Genomic DNA, 15,452 nt, shown 5'->3' on the forward strand with positions numbered 1-15,452 from the left:
GCGAAAACCTGGCAACCCTGCACCAGACAGAGCTGTCAGCGATTCTTCCTGTTGTGAAGTCATGCAGTGTGTAACCTCCTGTCGCCGATCCATCGTGCAATGTGAACACAGCAGCGACTGACTGCTACCTCAGATAGTCGTGCAGTGTGAAAACCACGGTGACCCGACGACTTTGAAAATCGTGCAGTGTGAACTCGGCATAAGATGTCTCTGGAGAGTGATTCACGTGTAATGCTGTTTTTGATCACAGTCACAGCAGATTTCTTCTAATACCACAGGACAATTACACATTACTCCGTGGGATTGTAAAAATGGCTTTTGTTAAAGGGGTCATATGATGCGATTTCAATTTTTCCGTTCTCTTTGGAGTGTTACAAGCTCTTGGTGCATAAAGAAGATCTGTAAAGTTGCAAAGACTAAAGTTTCAAATCATGCCTACCTAAAACGGCTCGTTCTAACACGCCCCAAGCCAATGTGAAGACCTCTCCAGCCACCCATCTCATGGATGTTTCATGTCCATTGATGCCCTTGTTGCTAAGAAACATGCTACTGTAACATATTGCCAGCATATTTCCATCCCCATGGAGCTGAACAAAAGATGTCTGTCTGTGCAACAGCACAAAAACTCTACTAGCACACTGAATTTAAATTTGGTGAATATGGATATGCTGTGCTTTCTCTTCTTCACAAAGACAGCACAAGAAACAGAATATTCCATGAATCAAAACAAAACAATCTAATAATAATTTGATCAAAATCTGTTCTTAGTATTACAAATAAATTTGTACTCCAGATAATTTTTATTAGTATTTTTAACAATATGTTGTAACTGCTGGACTGTATCATGTGTTTTTATTGTATTGGGTTTCTTAATGTATTACTTTTTGTTTTATGATGTTGTATTTGTGTGCAGAAGTATTTTTGTAGCCAAAGTTTGAATTTCTTCATGAATATTATTAAACCTGTGAATTTAAATACATAGTTCAACCAAAAATGAAAATTCTGTCATAAAAAAAAAAAAATACAGTGGAAGACAATGAGAACCAAAACTGTTTGGTTACAAACATTCTTCAAAATATCCCCTTTTCTGTTGAAATGGCATGAGGATGAGTAAACGATGACAGATCTTTCATTGGGTGGACTATCTTTTTTAAGTTTTGTAAAATGAATATACTAAAGAATCTTATCAATTACTCATTTTGAGCCAAGCTGCACTAAAAGCACTGAGGTCTCTTGTCCAAGAAAGCGTCAACAAAACAAAACCTCAAAGAAATAGCCCTAGAGGATAGAGCAATCAGTAACTAACCTCTAGCTGCTGTTGCAGGCTGTGGACCTGAGCCTGGAGGGAGCTGTCAGGCTGTGATGGTCCACAGGAGCTGATGGGTTCTGATATGTTGACCTGAGCCAACCTCTGTCCCTCATGCTCCACTGATGACTGAGGCTGAGAACATATGTAATTAAATTTACTGAAGAAAAAAAATGTGCCCTGTGCAAAACCCTAAGGTGATCAGAGTGTTCTGGATGGTTGGATCTGCAGGAAAAATGAATATAACTAATATACAAGCAATAATCACCTTTTCAACTTGATCTTGCGATGTGCTCCCCTGGTCTTCAGTTGTGCTACTTTTGCTTTCTATTTCAGTTGGCTGCGCATTTTTCACTTCACTTCTAGTGACTTCACATTCTGCTCTGTCACTCCCTGTAGAAGAAGATACTTGGTTATGCTGTACTTCACTTGTGCATGGCTGCCTGTGTTCTTCTGTCTGAACACCCTCATCCTTTATGTTTGAGATGTTCACACTGGCCTGGTTTTGTCGCTTCTCCATCTCTTCAAGGGCCAGTCTGAGTCGCTCCCCCTCTTTCTCCTTTTCCTCCACTAAGGCAACAGGAACAAACCTGGTCTGCAGAGCATTCTGTATGGTGTCCAGCTCAGTCTTTTGTTCATGAAGTTCTCTCAGCAGGCTCTGGTTCTCCTCCTGGGCACTCTGGTACTTCTGTAGAGTCTCGTCAGCTTTGGTTTCAGCCTGTTGCAGTGCATCTTTCAGTGAGCTAGTTATGACTGTGTGCTCATTCTTGCTAATGTAGTTCTCCAAATCTATAGTTGGTTCAGGGGTTTCTGTGGTGAGGTCAGTCATGGTGCTCTTCTCATGAGTGGGGCACCATTCTGATGGGGTTTGAGCTTCTTTACACAACATCTCAGCTTGCTGTGTCTCCACTTCCGCTAACCTGGTCCTCAGTGTGTTTATTTGCTCTTCTCTGCTGAGAAGCTCATGGGAAATCCGACTAAGTTCCTGCATTAAGGAGCCCTGGTTCTCCTTCTGCTGCTCCACCTCCCTCCTGCTCTGGCTGAGCTCCTTCTGCATCCTCCCTAGTTTGGCTACGGCTGCCTCCCGCTGACCTTTGACCTCTTGGAGCTGGACTCTCATCTCTTCCACCAAGTGCTCCCTGACAGCCACTAGATGAGCTTGCATCTGTCTCACTCGGGTTTCCGAGCCAGCCATCCTCCTCTGCACCTCACCCAGGGCCTCCTCCAGCTCCCACGACCGGTTATGGGCTGCATGCAGAGCTTGCTCGCTGCTTCTCCTCAGTCCTTCATACTCCTGAGCACGCAGAGCCAGTGCCGTGTCCAGCCTGTGCACCTCCGCCTCTGCTGCTTCTTGCCTTCTTCTTGAATCTCTTAGTTCTCTCTTAAGGGCCTCCACTTCACCAGGCAATAACTCCATTGGAGCAGATTTCACTGGCACAGGAGCTGACTGTGTGGGCCTGACCTGAATAATTCACATAGGTAATGATGAAGTAGGAAATACTTTGTTTGTGTGTTTTAATTCAACTGCAGTAATTGTTTTATTTTGATGGCTCATGTCAAGTGAGGATATGACCTTTTAATTTATATTAATAAATTATTACTACTACTGTTAATTACATATACAAATATAGAGGAAAAACATTACATGCTCTGAAAAACAAGTCTTGTAGAATTTTTTGTATTACAAGTACATTTATATTTTTACTGGTTCACACACAAAATATACTCATTGATTGATTAGTTCACCCTATTGTCGTTCCAAACTTGTATAAGTTTCTTTCTTATGTTGAACACAAAAGAAGATATTTTGAAGAACCAAACAGTTGTTGGTCCTCCCTATTGACTTCCACAGTAGAGAAGGAAATACAATGGAAGTCAACTTTTGGAAGCAACTGTTTGATTACCAGCATTCTTCAAAATATCTTCTTTTATGCTCAACATAAAAAAGTAACTCATGCAGGTTTGGAACGACATGAGGGTGAGTAAATGATGAAAATTTTTATTTTTGTGTGAACTATCCTTTTAATGTAAAATATAGTTTAATTGCCTAATAAAAGGACAACCTGTGCAAGATATCAAGGTCATACTCAATCTACATATTAATGCCACTGACACTGAAGGAATAGTTCATCAAAAGCGAATGCAAATTTAGAAAAATGTAGCATTACATCACTTGATCACCAATGGATCCTCTTGCAGTGAATGGGTGCCATCAGAATAATCCACACATCTCCAGTCCATCAGTAAACATGAAGTGAAAAGCTGCATGTTTGTAATAAAAAAAAAAAAATCAAAAACAGTCAAACTGCACCCATTCACTGCAGAGGACCTACTGGTGAGCAAGTGATATTATGCTAAATTTCTTCAAATCTTTTCAGATGAAGAAACAAACTCATCTACATCTTGGATGGCCTGAGGGAGAGTACATTTTCATCATATTTTCATTTTTGGGTGAACACAGCAGACACAGATCAAGTCAGGTTAGACAGGGTACCTGTGTAGAATCCAGATTCTGACTTTGTTTGGCACCTTTTCCTTCAGGGAACAGAAAACATGTTTAAAACATAAGAGCCCAGGCCTGAAAAGCTTTCGTGATACGACTGATTGCAATCCTGATGTTCTGCCATGATAAAAATAAAATAAAAACATGTTCCAAGTTACCTTCAGCAGAGTGACTGCCATGTTCCCTCTGTAATTCAGACACAACCCTTTACTGATGACATTCACAACTGATCACAGGACCACAATCAGCTACAGGAGAGGAAAATGACTGCCTCATAGCCTTAATTTAAATGTCATCCCATAAAGAAACTCACTGTTAGTGGCTCTGACAAAGGTTTCTCAGTCTTTACCGATCCTGCTTTGGTCCGGCCAATCCCTACTGATGGGGATTTAGCCTGCATTTGGAAAGAAAAACACTATGATAATCAAAAACATCATCTATAAATTTTAAATTCAACATCATAAAATCTTTTTTCCCAACAGTACGTGTATATCATGTACTGTATATGTGTTAGTAGTAAGAAACTATCATTTTACATATGTATGAATTATTCACATGAGCATGAGAATCAGTATTCCTCTCCATCGACAGCTGCAGAAGAACATTAAATTTCATCAAATTGATTTCCATCATTGCAGAGACGGAGACAGCAGCACCAATCGTTATCAAGTCGCTGGGTATTAGGATGGCTCTAATTAAAGTGCACTGCGATTAGCGTTTAAGACTCTAGATGGCAGTAAGATCAATAAACAGATGAAGTTAGTTCAAGTGCAGCAAACCAATGACCTTTTCGGCTGCTGTTAACTGCCTCTCCTGTCTTGGATTATAAATACTTGAACTTGACTGCGAATATGCATGCAAATGCGTTAAACAGTTAAACTGTCAGCTAAATGTCAATGTTACCTGTTGGATCTTCTGTGAAACAGTGGCAGTTTCTTTAGCTGAAAACAAAATTGGGAGAAATGTTTTTGTACATGATGTTTCTGTTTGTAATGCACAACGTTTCAGATAAGCATTTGTTGCATTGTTGCAAGTTTAAAGGGTATAATAAGCATCTTTCAGGGACCCTAGAGGCCATCTAACAATAAGCAGCTGATTTGCTTGGAATAAGCTTTTCTCTTAGAAAGGCCAATTTCTTTAAATAAAATAGTTCTCGGAAAAGAAATACAGACCAGTCACCTCTTGAAAATTATTTCCTTTTAGTGTTTGGATATGAGAAGTTTCTGTGAGCACAGCTGGATCTGAATCTATCAGGCACTTCTCTTAAATGACATGACATTACCCTGAAATGACAGTGTGCTGGTTGATACGGCAGGTCTAAATTTAAAACTCAACTGACCTGCCGCCTGCAAGAGCAAGTTCAGTAATTGCTACATGTAAGCATAACAAGACCACCATTTTGCACTGCCTTTCTGAAAAAAAAACAGCCTTGCTGGTCACAAGATTATATGGTGTTCTTCTGACATGGTGAAATAGCATTTCATTCCACTTTATAAATGTATATTGCTAGAAAACAGGAAAAAATGTTTGACAAGGAACATGTTACCTTTAGTGTTTTTTTCCAAGGCATGTTGTACAAGTGTGATCAAGTCTTGTTTCTGACTTAGTCTGGCGTAGTGGTAAGCATCATGGCCATAAAGGTCTACTGCAGAAACATCTGCCTTAGTCTTCAGGAGAATATCCACTGCTTCTTTACAAGAGCTCTCACAAGCTAAGATTAGCGCAGTCCTAGCCAGAACACACACAAATACAGAACATAAAATAAGGGAACAAGTCAGAAAAACGGAACACAGAAACAAAGATTGATCAGTTGGTGTGGCAATAATAAGGTCAATCAAACTGATTATTTCTGCAATGTCTTTACTTGCATGAGCTCGGTCCTGGAGGGCCAGTGTCCTGCAGAGTTTAGCTCCAACTTGCCTCAACACACCTGCTTTGAAGTTTCAAGTATACCACGCAAGACCTTGATCAGCTAGTTGTGTTTGATTAGGATTGGAGCTAAACTCTGCAGGACACCGGCCCTCCAGGAACAAGTTTGGTGACCCCTGTTCTAAACTATATTATTACATTGTTTATTAAATAAATCTAATGCTGTTCCTAATGTTATCACATTGATCTAGAACCAACTGACTTTGCTTCTTTGCTTACACAAATACTTGGATAATTTATAATTGATATGAAATGTATGTATGAAATCGATGTCCTGTTTCATAACAGAAGGTCATATTTTGATTTGAAACCCCATAACATTTTCCTGAGATGTTGATTTATGACAAACAATTTGAAAATTAGTCTGATTTAAATTATAATTACAAAATATTATCATATTTCCATAAGGGTGTTACATTTGATCACTAAATTAATGTCAGCCATTTTTAAAGACCAAGGAGAGGGAGTGGTCATGGTGAAACATCCAATCATTTGGTATCTCTGAAATGTGCTCTGTACAGGACATCCAGCTTTAAAACAGTGACATGTAACGTCTCAGAGAAATCACTAAAAAATAATGTCCTCTACAGAGGACAAAACTCCATAGCTGGTAGTCAGGATATTTACATTACATTTAGTCATTTAGCAGACGCTTTTATCCAAAGGTGGAATGGAAGCAATCAAAATCAACAAAAGAGCAATGATACGCAAGTGCTATAACAAGTCCCAGTTAGCTTAACGTAGTACACGTAAGCAAGGTTTTTTTAAATTATATAATAAATAAAAAGAAAACAGATAGAATAGAAAAAGAATAGAGCAAGCTACTGTTAGAGGCCTTTTTTGCTTTTGTTAATTGTATAATAAATAAAAAGAAAACAGATAGAATACAAAAAGATTAGAAAAGCTAGTGTTAGTTTTTTTTTAGGATTTTTTTTAAATAAATAGAGTGCAAGTCTAAAAGGGACAAGTTTTTTTCTAATAGAATTAGAATAGAGAGTCCTAGAGTTAGTCAAATCAAGATGGAAGAGATGTGTTTTTAGCTGATTTTTGAAGATGGCTAAGGACTCAGCTGCTCAGATTGAGTTGGGCAAGTCATTCTACCAGGAGGGAACATTTAATTTAAAAGTCCGTGAAAGTGATTTTGTGCTTCTTTGGGATGGCACAATAAAGCGACGTTCACTTGCAGAATGCAAGCTTCTAGAGGGCACATAAATCTGAAGGTAAAGGGGTGCAGAGCCAGTGGTGGTTTTCTAGGCAAACATTAATGCCTTGAATTTTATGCGAGCAGCTATTGGTAGCCAGTACAAATTGATAAACAGAGGTGTGACGTGCATTCTTTTTGGCTCATTAAAAATGAATCTTGCTGCCGTGTTCTGGATTAATTGTAAAGGTTTGATAGAACTGGCTGGAGGACCTGTCAAGAGAGCATTGCAATAGTCCAGCCTGGGCAGACATATATATATATATATATATATATTGCATAATGAGAAATGTACAAGCAATTGTTTTGTAACATTTTGTCATTTCTTATTATGCTATATCATTACCAAATATCAGATTCAATGTTTTTAATATCAACTTGTTGTCATTCAATTAGCCCAGGTTTTGTATTTGATTTTTGGAAATTATTGAATGTATAGGCTTCATTGAGATTATGCACCTCAGTTTTACCCACAAAATTACCCACAAATTATTATTTATTTATTTTTTATTCAAAATGCTTGGCCCTAAAAAAAACAAGAAAAGAAAACAAGTTGCCAAAAAGATTTGGTGATAATATAGTGTAATGAGAGATTTACAAGGAATGTTTACAAGGTGGGTGATTTTTCACCATTTTTTACCACAAAACAAGGGTTAAGTTAAGTTATTCCTTATAAAATATTAAATTCAAATATTAAATTTCAAATATTGATAGAAATTGTTGCTGCCCTTGCTATTTTATTGAATGCTGATGAATAGCAAATAAAGGTATTCTGGTGAAGCTTCACTGCTGCTTTCTGCATTGACAATGCATGCCACTTCAATGGAATGAAGATGGTTTTCTTAAGGACACTGGTGCAATGCAGCTGGGATGACATGAGATGGCCTTTTTCATATTAGGTTGCAAGCTGATTCACATCAGTATACAGACTGGAACTGAATATAAATATGCATTTGCATTTAAAATGTGATCTTCAAAATCAAAATGTGATTTTGGTTATACAGATTAGATTTTTTTATGCATCATTAATACAGAAGATAAAATCTGATAATTTTTAAATACTTGCTTGTTTTGCTTGTCTCGAAGAACAGAGCGTGCTCCATTTTGCACAAGCATCTGGCATGCTCCTGGTTGGCTCATCTTAGCAGCGAGCAATAAGGGCGATCTACCATCCTGAAAAAGGTACCAAAAGCCAATGCAACATACATTGAAACACCTTTTTGGTTTCAATTTCAAAATCAATTCTTCTATCTCCCTTTCTCACATAGCTTCTTATACTGTACACGGTGTGCGAAATGAATTGCTGTTTCAAAACCTATTTTACTTACTGCATCGACAGCATCAATAGATGCACCGCTGTCACAGAGCATTTTGATGGCGGTTTTGCAGCCTACATATGCTGAAAAACAATAAGACACAAGACATTATAATTTTCCAATCAAACCTGACAGCTAGACACTATATCTGTCCTTGATGCATCACCATGCAGTAATTGAAGAATTTATAATGAAAGATCTGCGCAAAAGAATAACAACAATAAATCTGACACACACGCCCAAAATGCAAAGAAGGAAACTAAAAGAACAAATTGTCAAGAGCCTCATTTGTGGTATGTTCTGTAGGCTTGTCATCTGCAGATAAACACTTTTCATGTCAGTGAATTGAATTAAACACTTCTATAAGATGTTACATAGGGCCATGCTCATAAAGGTTTCTTGCTTTAGAATCCTGAAACATGTACATACATGTTCTATAGAATTTCAAATCGATTTAATTATTTTATATTCTAACATACCAAAGATCTGCCGTCTAACATTACAGTGTTGCTTTTGTGCAGTTGTTAGTGGAGCATGTTATATTAACTATACATAGTTTTGCCATCTTCTCAAACCAAACAGCAAATCTGCTGCCAAGAAACAATCATCTTTAAAGCTTTGTAACACATGCAAGTCTTTTCTAAATAGTGGATTTGATCTGATTTAAAGGGGTGGTTTATTGCGATTTCACTTTTTTAACGTTAGTTAGTATGTGATGTTGCTGTTTGAGCATAAACAATATCTGCAAAGTTAGGACGCTGAATGTTCAATGCAAACAGAGATATTGTCTTTTAAAATTCTGACAGTTTAATGCCTACAAAAACGGCTCGTAGGGACTACAACGAGTTACTTCCCGGGTTCGTGACGTCACAAACCCCGAAATTTACATAAACCCCTCCCCCGAGAACATGCAACAAAGGGGGCGAGGCCATGTTGCACTGCTTTAGAGCAGGGGTTCCCAAAGTATAGGGGTCGGGACCCCCCAGGGGGTCGCAAAACCAAGAGGAGGGGTCGCAAGATGATTTCCAGAAATCAAATAATTTTTTTAAGGATTAGAAATAGCATATTTTACCCATAAATAAAAAATTATAAGTTGAATTAAAAATAAAACTCCAACGTGGAGTTTTGTACTCCAGCATGTTGCCCACCCAACTAATTAGGTAAGATTAATGTTGAAATGCAAGTAATGAGTAAATTACTATAAAATTCACGAAACCACGTGGAGGGATCACAAGATGATTTCCAGAAATCAAATAATTTTTTTAAAGATTAGAAATAGTATATTTTACCCATAAATAAAAAATTATAAGTTGAATTAAAAATAAAACTCGAACGTGGAGTTTTGTACTCCAGCATGTTGCTCACCCAACTAATTAGGTAAGATTAATTTTGAAATGTAAGTAATGAGTAAATTACTATAAAATAATGTTGTTGTTAGACTGTTGTGTTCCTTTGTGTTGTCATTATGCTATAAGTGCATGTGTGCCGTTGTGCAAAATATTTGTATACTTTAACCACCTCAGAGGAAAGTGGGGGTCCTGAGGTACTGGCACTGTTATTTTGGGGGTCGTGGGCTGAAAAGTTTGGGAACCCCTGCTTTAGAGAAGAGGAAGAGTTGTTGCCATGCCGTCAAAACTATCTCTCATCATCTCGTCAGCTCCAATAAACTGTTCCGAATTCCAATTATACACTTTATGTGTACAGACAGACAGATATTTTTCACATAGCTATGAGAAGCGTTATACATGGACACGCATGCGGTTGCTGTGCTGTATTAAAGCTTTAATCAGGATAAAACCGTATATTAAAAGCTAACATAAGCAGTAGCATTTACAAATAACAGCGTATCTAAATGTATGAGACAACAACAAACAAAAAACAAATCTGTCAGGCTTCAGGAGTGAGAGGACAGTTCAAGAGCAGGGTTTGTTATTGTTTTATATTTTCAGGACGTTTCATTTTGAGAAAGTTATTTGCATAATATGATGCTTTAACGATGCATTGTAGTCTGCAAAACAAATGCAAATGTGGTTTTATAAATTATGAAAACTTTACTAACATTTTAAGTGGAATAATAATAAAATAAATAAAACAAATGAAAAATAATAAAATGACCGCTTTAATGTCTAGATCTAATATTTTCCATTAAAATACAATTTTGTCACATCTTAAAAAGCAAAAAATCCACATACCTGCATCATGCAAAGCTGTTCGACCCTGCAGGTCTGTGCTGTCAACAGGACATTTACACTGTTGTAAAAGAAAGTAATTACTAACACATGCACCTGAGCAATATTATACATTCTGAATCGATATAAAATGTGTTTTCAAATTTTAAATGACTTATTTCACAGCTTAAGTTTGGCTACATATTTCTCTGCTCAACAAGCTAAGAAACGGAGGAGAATGTAAATTGCATAAATGCCATATTAAAGCACATGCTCTCATCATGCATGCAAATATACATGTGCAATTTGGCTCAGTCATCAGATTCCATTTGATTAAGCTAGTATGGAATTTTCATACTGATGCTTAGGGTGCATTTTATTTTCCTTCTACTTCTTTTAATACTTTACATTGTTCATGGTTTAAATTTTTTTTTTTTTTTGCTACTTTAATGCAATTGACTGCCCATTGAAACTCATTTGCATTCATTTCCTTTGTTTTCACTTGCATTTAATTATTGCTGTATTCACATTAAAGCCATACGAAAAATTATTCATATTTTCATACCAGATAACACACCTCACATTCTTAACGGTGCGTTTGTGAGCAAAAGAATTGTTGCTATGATACAAAAATGAAAAGTAACTTGCTCCAGCCCTGACATAAGCGCTCAGCTTTATGTGGAGATCAAAAGCAAAAGAAAGTCCAGAGAAAGAAAAAAAAAAAAACAAGGGCTTTAAACATAAAACACAAATCATAGAGGGTAGGGAAAGAAAAGAAAGCATTGAGCAGTCTTTGGCAGAGCAATCGCTAAAGGGGCTGGTTAGATGTCAGCACTGAGACATTCCAATGTGGTTTCTCATTAGTCCTTCTTCCTGTGATTGTTATTGGAGGAACGCAATGGACGGTACCTGCAGTAGCTTTTGCACACACATGGAATGAGCGCCTGCTGCAGCCAGATGCAAAGCTGTTTTACCTGCAGAGAAGAACAACAATGACATTTACAAACAAACATACAGTTAGGTCCAAATGTCTGAAATGCACGTAATAAATACAATATTTTTCATAATTTGGTTGGTCCCTCTTTTGCTGTAATGGCAGCAGCAGCTGCACGAACTCTACAAGTTTGTCTAAAGCCTGATGATCATGTTCTCCAGCACAATTTGAAAATGATCCAAAGAGCTTCTTGGGCTTCAATGGAAACAACAACGACTGGTCACTTGTATGAGTATCATCAATTTCACAAATTTGCTTATTTAATAGTTTGATTAGTGACCTACAAATAGTGCAGAATCTCATTCATTTTAAGCCATAACATTTCTTTGCTTTATATTTTTCAGTCTAAACCTTCTTGTTTATTTCCAAGTTTAAATTAGATTTTGAATCCCAATTTTTCAGTGTGGTCTCAGACATTTGACCACATAATGTCACACGTATACCTACTTAAAATATGCATTTTTATATCAATATTCAGAGACAGGAAGTCTTACCGGCAGCATCTACAGCCTTCACACTGACACCGTTATCCAGGAAAACATTTAGACTATTTAAGAGGCCTTTGCTAGCAGCAACATGAAACCTTAAAAATAACATACAAGTAAATTTATAAAAAGTTATAAGTATAATTACCATCAATAACATCAACAGTGTCATTTTATGTATTTAACCTCTTAACTGTCACCCCAACCTGGTCTCTTTTTTAAAGAAGACAATCAGCAGATTATTGCAGAAGTGAAATCCTTTCAAAAAAATGAAAGGAAAACAAGTTATAGAAGTTTATTGAATTTACTGTAAAGAAAATGTACTGCACTATTTTTATTTTATTTTATATCAAATAAATATTTTACAAAACAGGTTTTAATCCAAATTTGGCATAAAATTTAAGCCATATGTCTAAATAAGTTGTGTTCCAAATTTGAAGTTGATATAAAAAAAATGTAGGTTACTATGCAATTTTGTTTAGGTGTTATACCACAAACAGCCACCGGGTGCCATCCAAACCCCATTGAATTTTTTTTTATGCATTTTTCTGTCACAAATTATACATTTCTCTCTCAGTATTACTCCTATCACAAAATAACCTTTTGATTCCATTTTTGATTCCAAGAGACCATAATACATTTTGTAATATGACACCCCGCACTAAGGGGGAGGAGCCCGCTAAAAGATTTTAAAGTACCATTTCTATGGTAACGCAATGTCCGATTTCAAAACTGTTTCCACAGGATGAATTTTGAGGTTTTAAGCTTTCAAATTATATATAATATATGATGATTACTAAAACATGTGATAGGAAAAAAGGAAACGAATAGAATCTTTGTGACAAAGGTCAGAGCTCCTGTTATGGTGTATATGCTTTGAGGTGCACTCTTGTCATAAATTAATCTATTACTGCTCCTACATAATTTTTAACAACAAACAGTGGTAAAATATCTATTTAGGAGTCTTAGACCTTTCCAACAATATATAGTATGTCATGATTAGATTAGGATTTAATTGTAATATATTGAAGTAAACTTAGGCGTCCCGCTAGCGGGACGGTGACAGTTAAGGGGTTTTAAATACAACATGAATAATGTATATCAGTGCATATATTCAGACAATTAATATTATCATACTTCTATGAAAATCGACAACATATAGATGATTTTACCAGTGATTTACCAATTATATGAGGATGTATTAAGAGCCAAGAAACATGAAAAGAAACATGCAATAACATGGCAGCCTAGGCCTGTTTCAACAGAAAATAGACACAGCCACTCCTTGAGCCTAGTTACAAAGCAGGCATGAGACATCAGTGTTTGAAAAGTGAAATAGAGGACAAAAGAAGGATCAGCAAGATGTAGGAATGGGTATAAACACACTGTGTAGCATAAAATTAAATCTTAAAGGAATGAAAATCAAATGCACAGGAACTCAAATAAAAAATATGAAACTTTCCTTATTCCATCATATTTACTGGCAAGGTCAAGGCAAGAAAATACATATATTCTATTTGACAGAAAAAGGTTAGCAGGTACAAAATATTTTAACAAAAACAGGACATGACTGAAATCCTGTCATAGGCCTGACACACCTAATGCATAACAACCCCCTTTAAAAACAGCTGACCTGAAGAGATAAAAGAAGAAAAATAGGAAAATTACAGGCTGCATGTAACACTGCACACCATGTTTAATACTCTTCCATAAACATATTATCACCGGAGCACCGCTGTGCTACACATTTATGATATAGTTAAACGCCTATGTATTTACTGTATGATGATTTGTTTACTCTGCGGAACAACTTCTCTGCTTTCCATTTTTCTTTTTTCAGTTAGGAACCTCTTTTACACCTTGCATGGCTCCATTGTAAATGGGATATCATGCTGTGATGGGATGGGCAACTGTCTAGTCAGGTATGAAAAATGAAGCACTTGTTAAAACCTTGTAATTGCCTTTTTCTTTCATTTTGAAAAAATAAAGAGAGAGAATATCTAAACCAAACGACAGAATCCGCAAACGTTAATATTGGAAACTGTTTTCTAAGCTAGCATGAAACTTTTTTTTTCTAATTATAATTATATTCGATCTATGAAGCAAGCAGAGAGGATGGAACTGGAAACAATCTTGCTATGACTGTTTAGTTGTTACAAAATAAGATAATGAGATTAAAGTCATATTATTTTGAGAATATCAATATTATGAGAATAATCTCGCAGCAATTCAAGAATAAAGTCGTAATATTTTCAGAATAAAGTCAAATTTCTGAGAATAAAGTCCTAGGATTTTGAGATTTAAAGTTGCAATATTTTGAGAATAAATTCAAAACTACCAGAACAAAGTTGTAGCAACACGAGAATCAAATCTTTGCATGCAATATGAGATTAAATTTATAATATTCTGAGAATAAAGTTATAATTTTGAACATGAAAAAAGCAAGCTGCAAAGCAATATCATTCACACGAAACACTTAAATTTACGGTGCCCGGGAGCTGAGATGTTCGGTTCACTTAGTTTTGTCGTGGCCACGACATAATAACTCATGGGCAGTGTTGGGCAAGTTACTCTGAAAATGTAATCAAATTACTGATTACTGATTACTCCTTTTAAAAATAATCACGTTACTGTTCTGATTACTTTATTTCAAAAGTAATTAGTAATTAGTTACATTACTAGTTACGTTACTTTCTTCTCCATTAAATTTATGAAATCCCAGCATACACGCTCCCGATAAATATTTGTTATTAAAGCATCAACATTCACAGAACACTGTTATTTTTAACTAAAGCAAGCGGCTGCTGCGTGCATGGTTTGGCATGGCAGAATGCCAGCAAAGAGCGCTGCATTTAAAATCTCTAAAAGACATCTCAGTTCATCGCAATCTCACAAATCTCTGTTATAACACAATAAATATATGCATAATGAACCTTTCATAATGTCTACAATTTGTGTGTTATAATGAGAGGATTCGTGAGCACGCAAATTTCAGCACTGCATTGCTCAACGCTGCAAACAAGTGTTATAGCCTAAATAAAAACTCTGCATACGCTTGCACCTGTTAATCGTTTATATTTATATTAGTTCATGCTGCTTTTGTGCAATAGATGAATAACAATTTATTTGTTTTAGATATTTTATGTTTAGATATTTCTATTTTGCGGGAGTCCCGTGAATCATTGTATTCTCCCGCACCAGCACTCGCTCATCTTGTCCCGCGCTGCACTCTGTTGCATCGGGTCTCGCGGGAGCAGGACTCTAAACCACTGGCACTGGACTCGACAGTGCGTGTGCTACATCCTTTTTACAATCTCTAGATTATAAAACACTGCATTCTGTCAGCAATGTAACGCGGCAGTAAAGTATAGAGACTTCGGGTTGTAACTACTCTAATTACTATTCTGAACATTATAACGCGTTAAATTACTCCGTTACTAAAAAAGAAATCAAATTACAGTAACGCGTAACTAAGTAATGCGTTACTGCCCAACACTGCTGAGGAAATACATCAACTTTGCGCTGTGGATCGCCGGATCGGCTTTCACCG

The 15,452-nt window shown here is 36.5% G+C and overlaps 1 protein-coding gene across 4 annotated transcripts in view; it reads right to left on the minus strand.

The window, feature by feature from the left end:
• The window catches only part of LOC107738706 (uveal autoantigen with coiled-coil domains and ankyrin repeats-like), a 26,303-nt gene that overhangs the window by 4,460 nt on the left and 6,391 nt on the right, over positions 1 to 15,452 (minus strand). Inside the window, exons 3-14 of one of the 4 annotated variants that reach the window (XM_016550516.1) lie at positions 11,912 to 12,000; positions 11,333 to 11,397; positions 10,448 to 10,505; positions 8,268 to 8,338; positions 8,006 to 8,112; positions 5,356 to 5,537; positions 4,713 to 4,750; positions 4,123 to 4,203; positions 3,968 to 3,995; positions 3,801 to 3,841; positions 1,575 to 2,768; positions 1,307 to 1,435 (exon numbers count right to left, since the gene is read on the minus strand). In XM_016550516.1, coding sequence (XP_016406002.1) covers positions 1,307 to 1,435; positions 1,575 to 2,768; positions 3,801 to 3,841; positions 3,968 to 3,995; positions 4,123 to 4,203; positions 4,713 to 4,750; positions 5,356 to 5,537; positions 8,006 to 8,112; positions 8,268 to 8,338; positions 10,448 to 10,505; positions 11,333 to 11,397; positions 11,912 to 12,000 — 2,083 coding nt within the window. Of the gene's footprint in view, positions 1 to 1,306; positions 1,442 to 1,574; positions 2,769 to 3,800; positions 3,842 to 3,967; positions 3,996 to 4,122; positions 4,204 to 4,712; positions 4,751 to 5,355; positions 5,538 to 8,005; positions 8,113 to 8,267; positions 8,339 to 10,447; positions 10,978 to 11,332; positions 11,398 to 11,911; positions 12,001 to 15,452 lie in introns of those variants that run through there. The other 3 variants (XM_016550515.1, XM_016550519.1, XM_016550518.1) reach the window with 3 other exon arrangements.

Source organism: Sinocyclocheilus rhinocerous, unplaced genomic scaffold (genome assembly GCF_001515625.1).
Source record: "Sinocyclocheilus rhinocerous isolate Xijiao unplaced genomic scaffold, SAMN03320098_v1.1 scaffold1938, whole genome shotgun sequence".
Lineage (NCBI taxonomy): Eukaryota > Metazoa > Chordata > Actinopteri > Cypriniformes > Cyprinidae > Sinocyclocheilus > Sinocyclocheilus rhinocerous.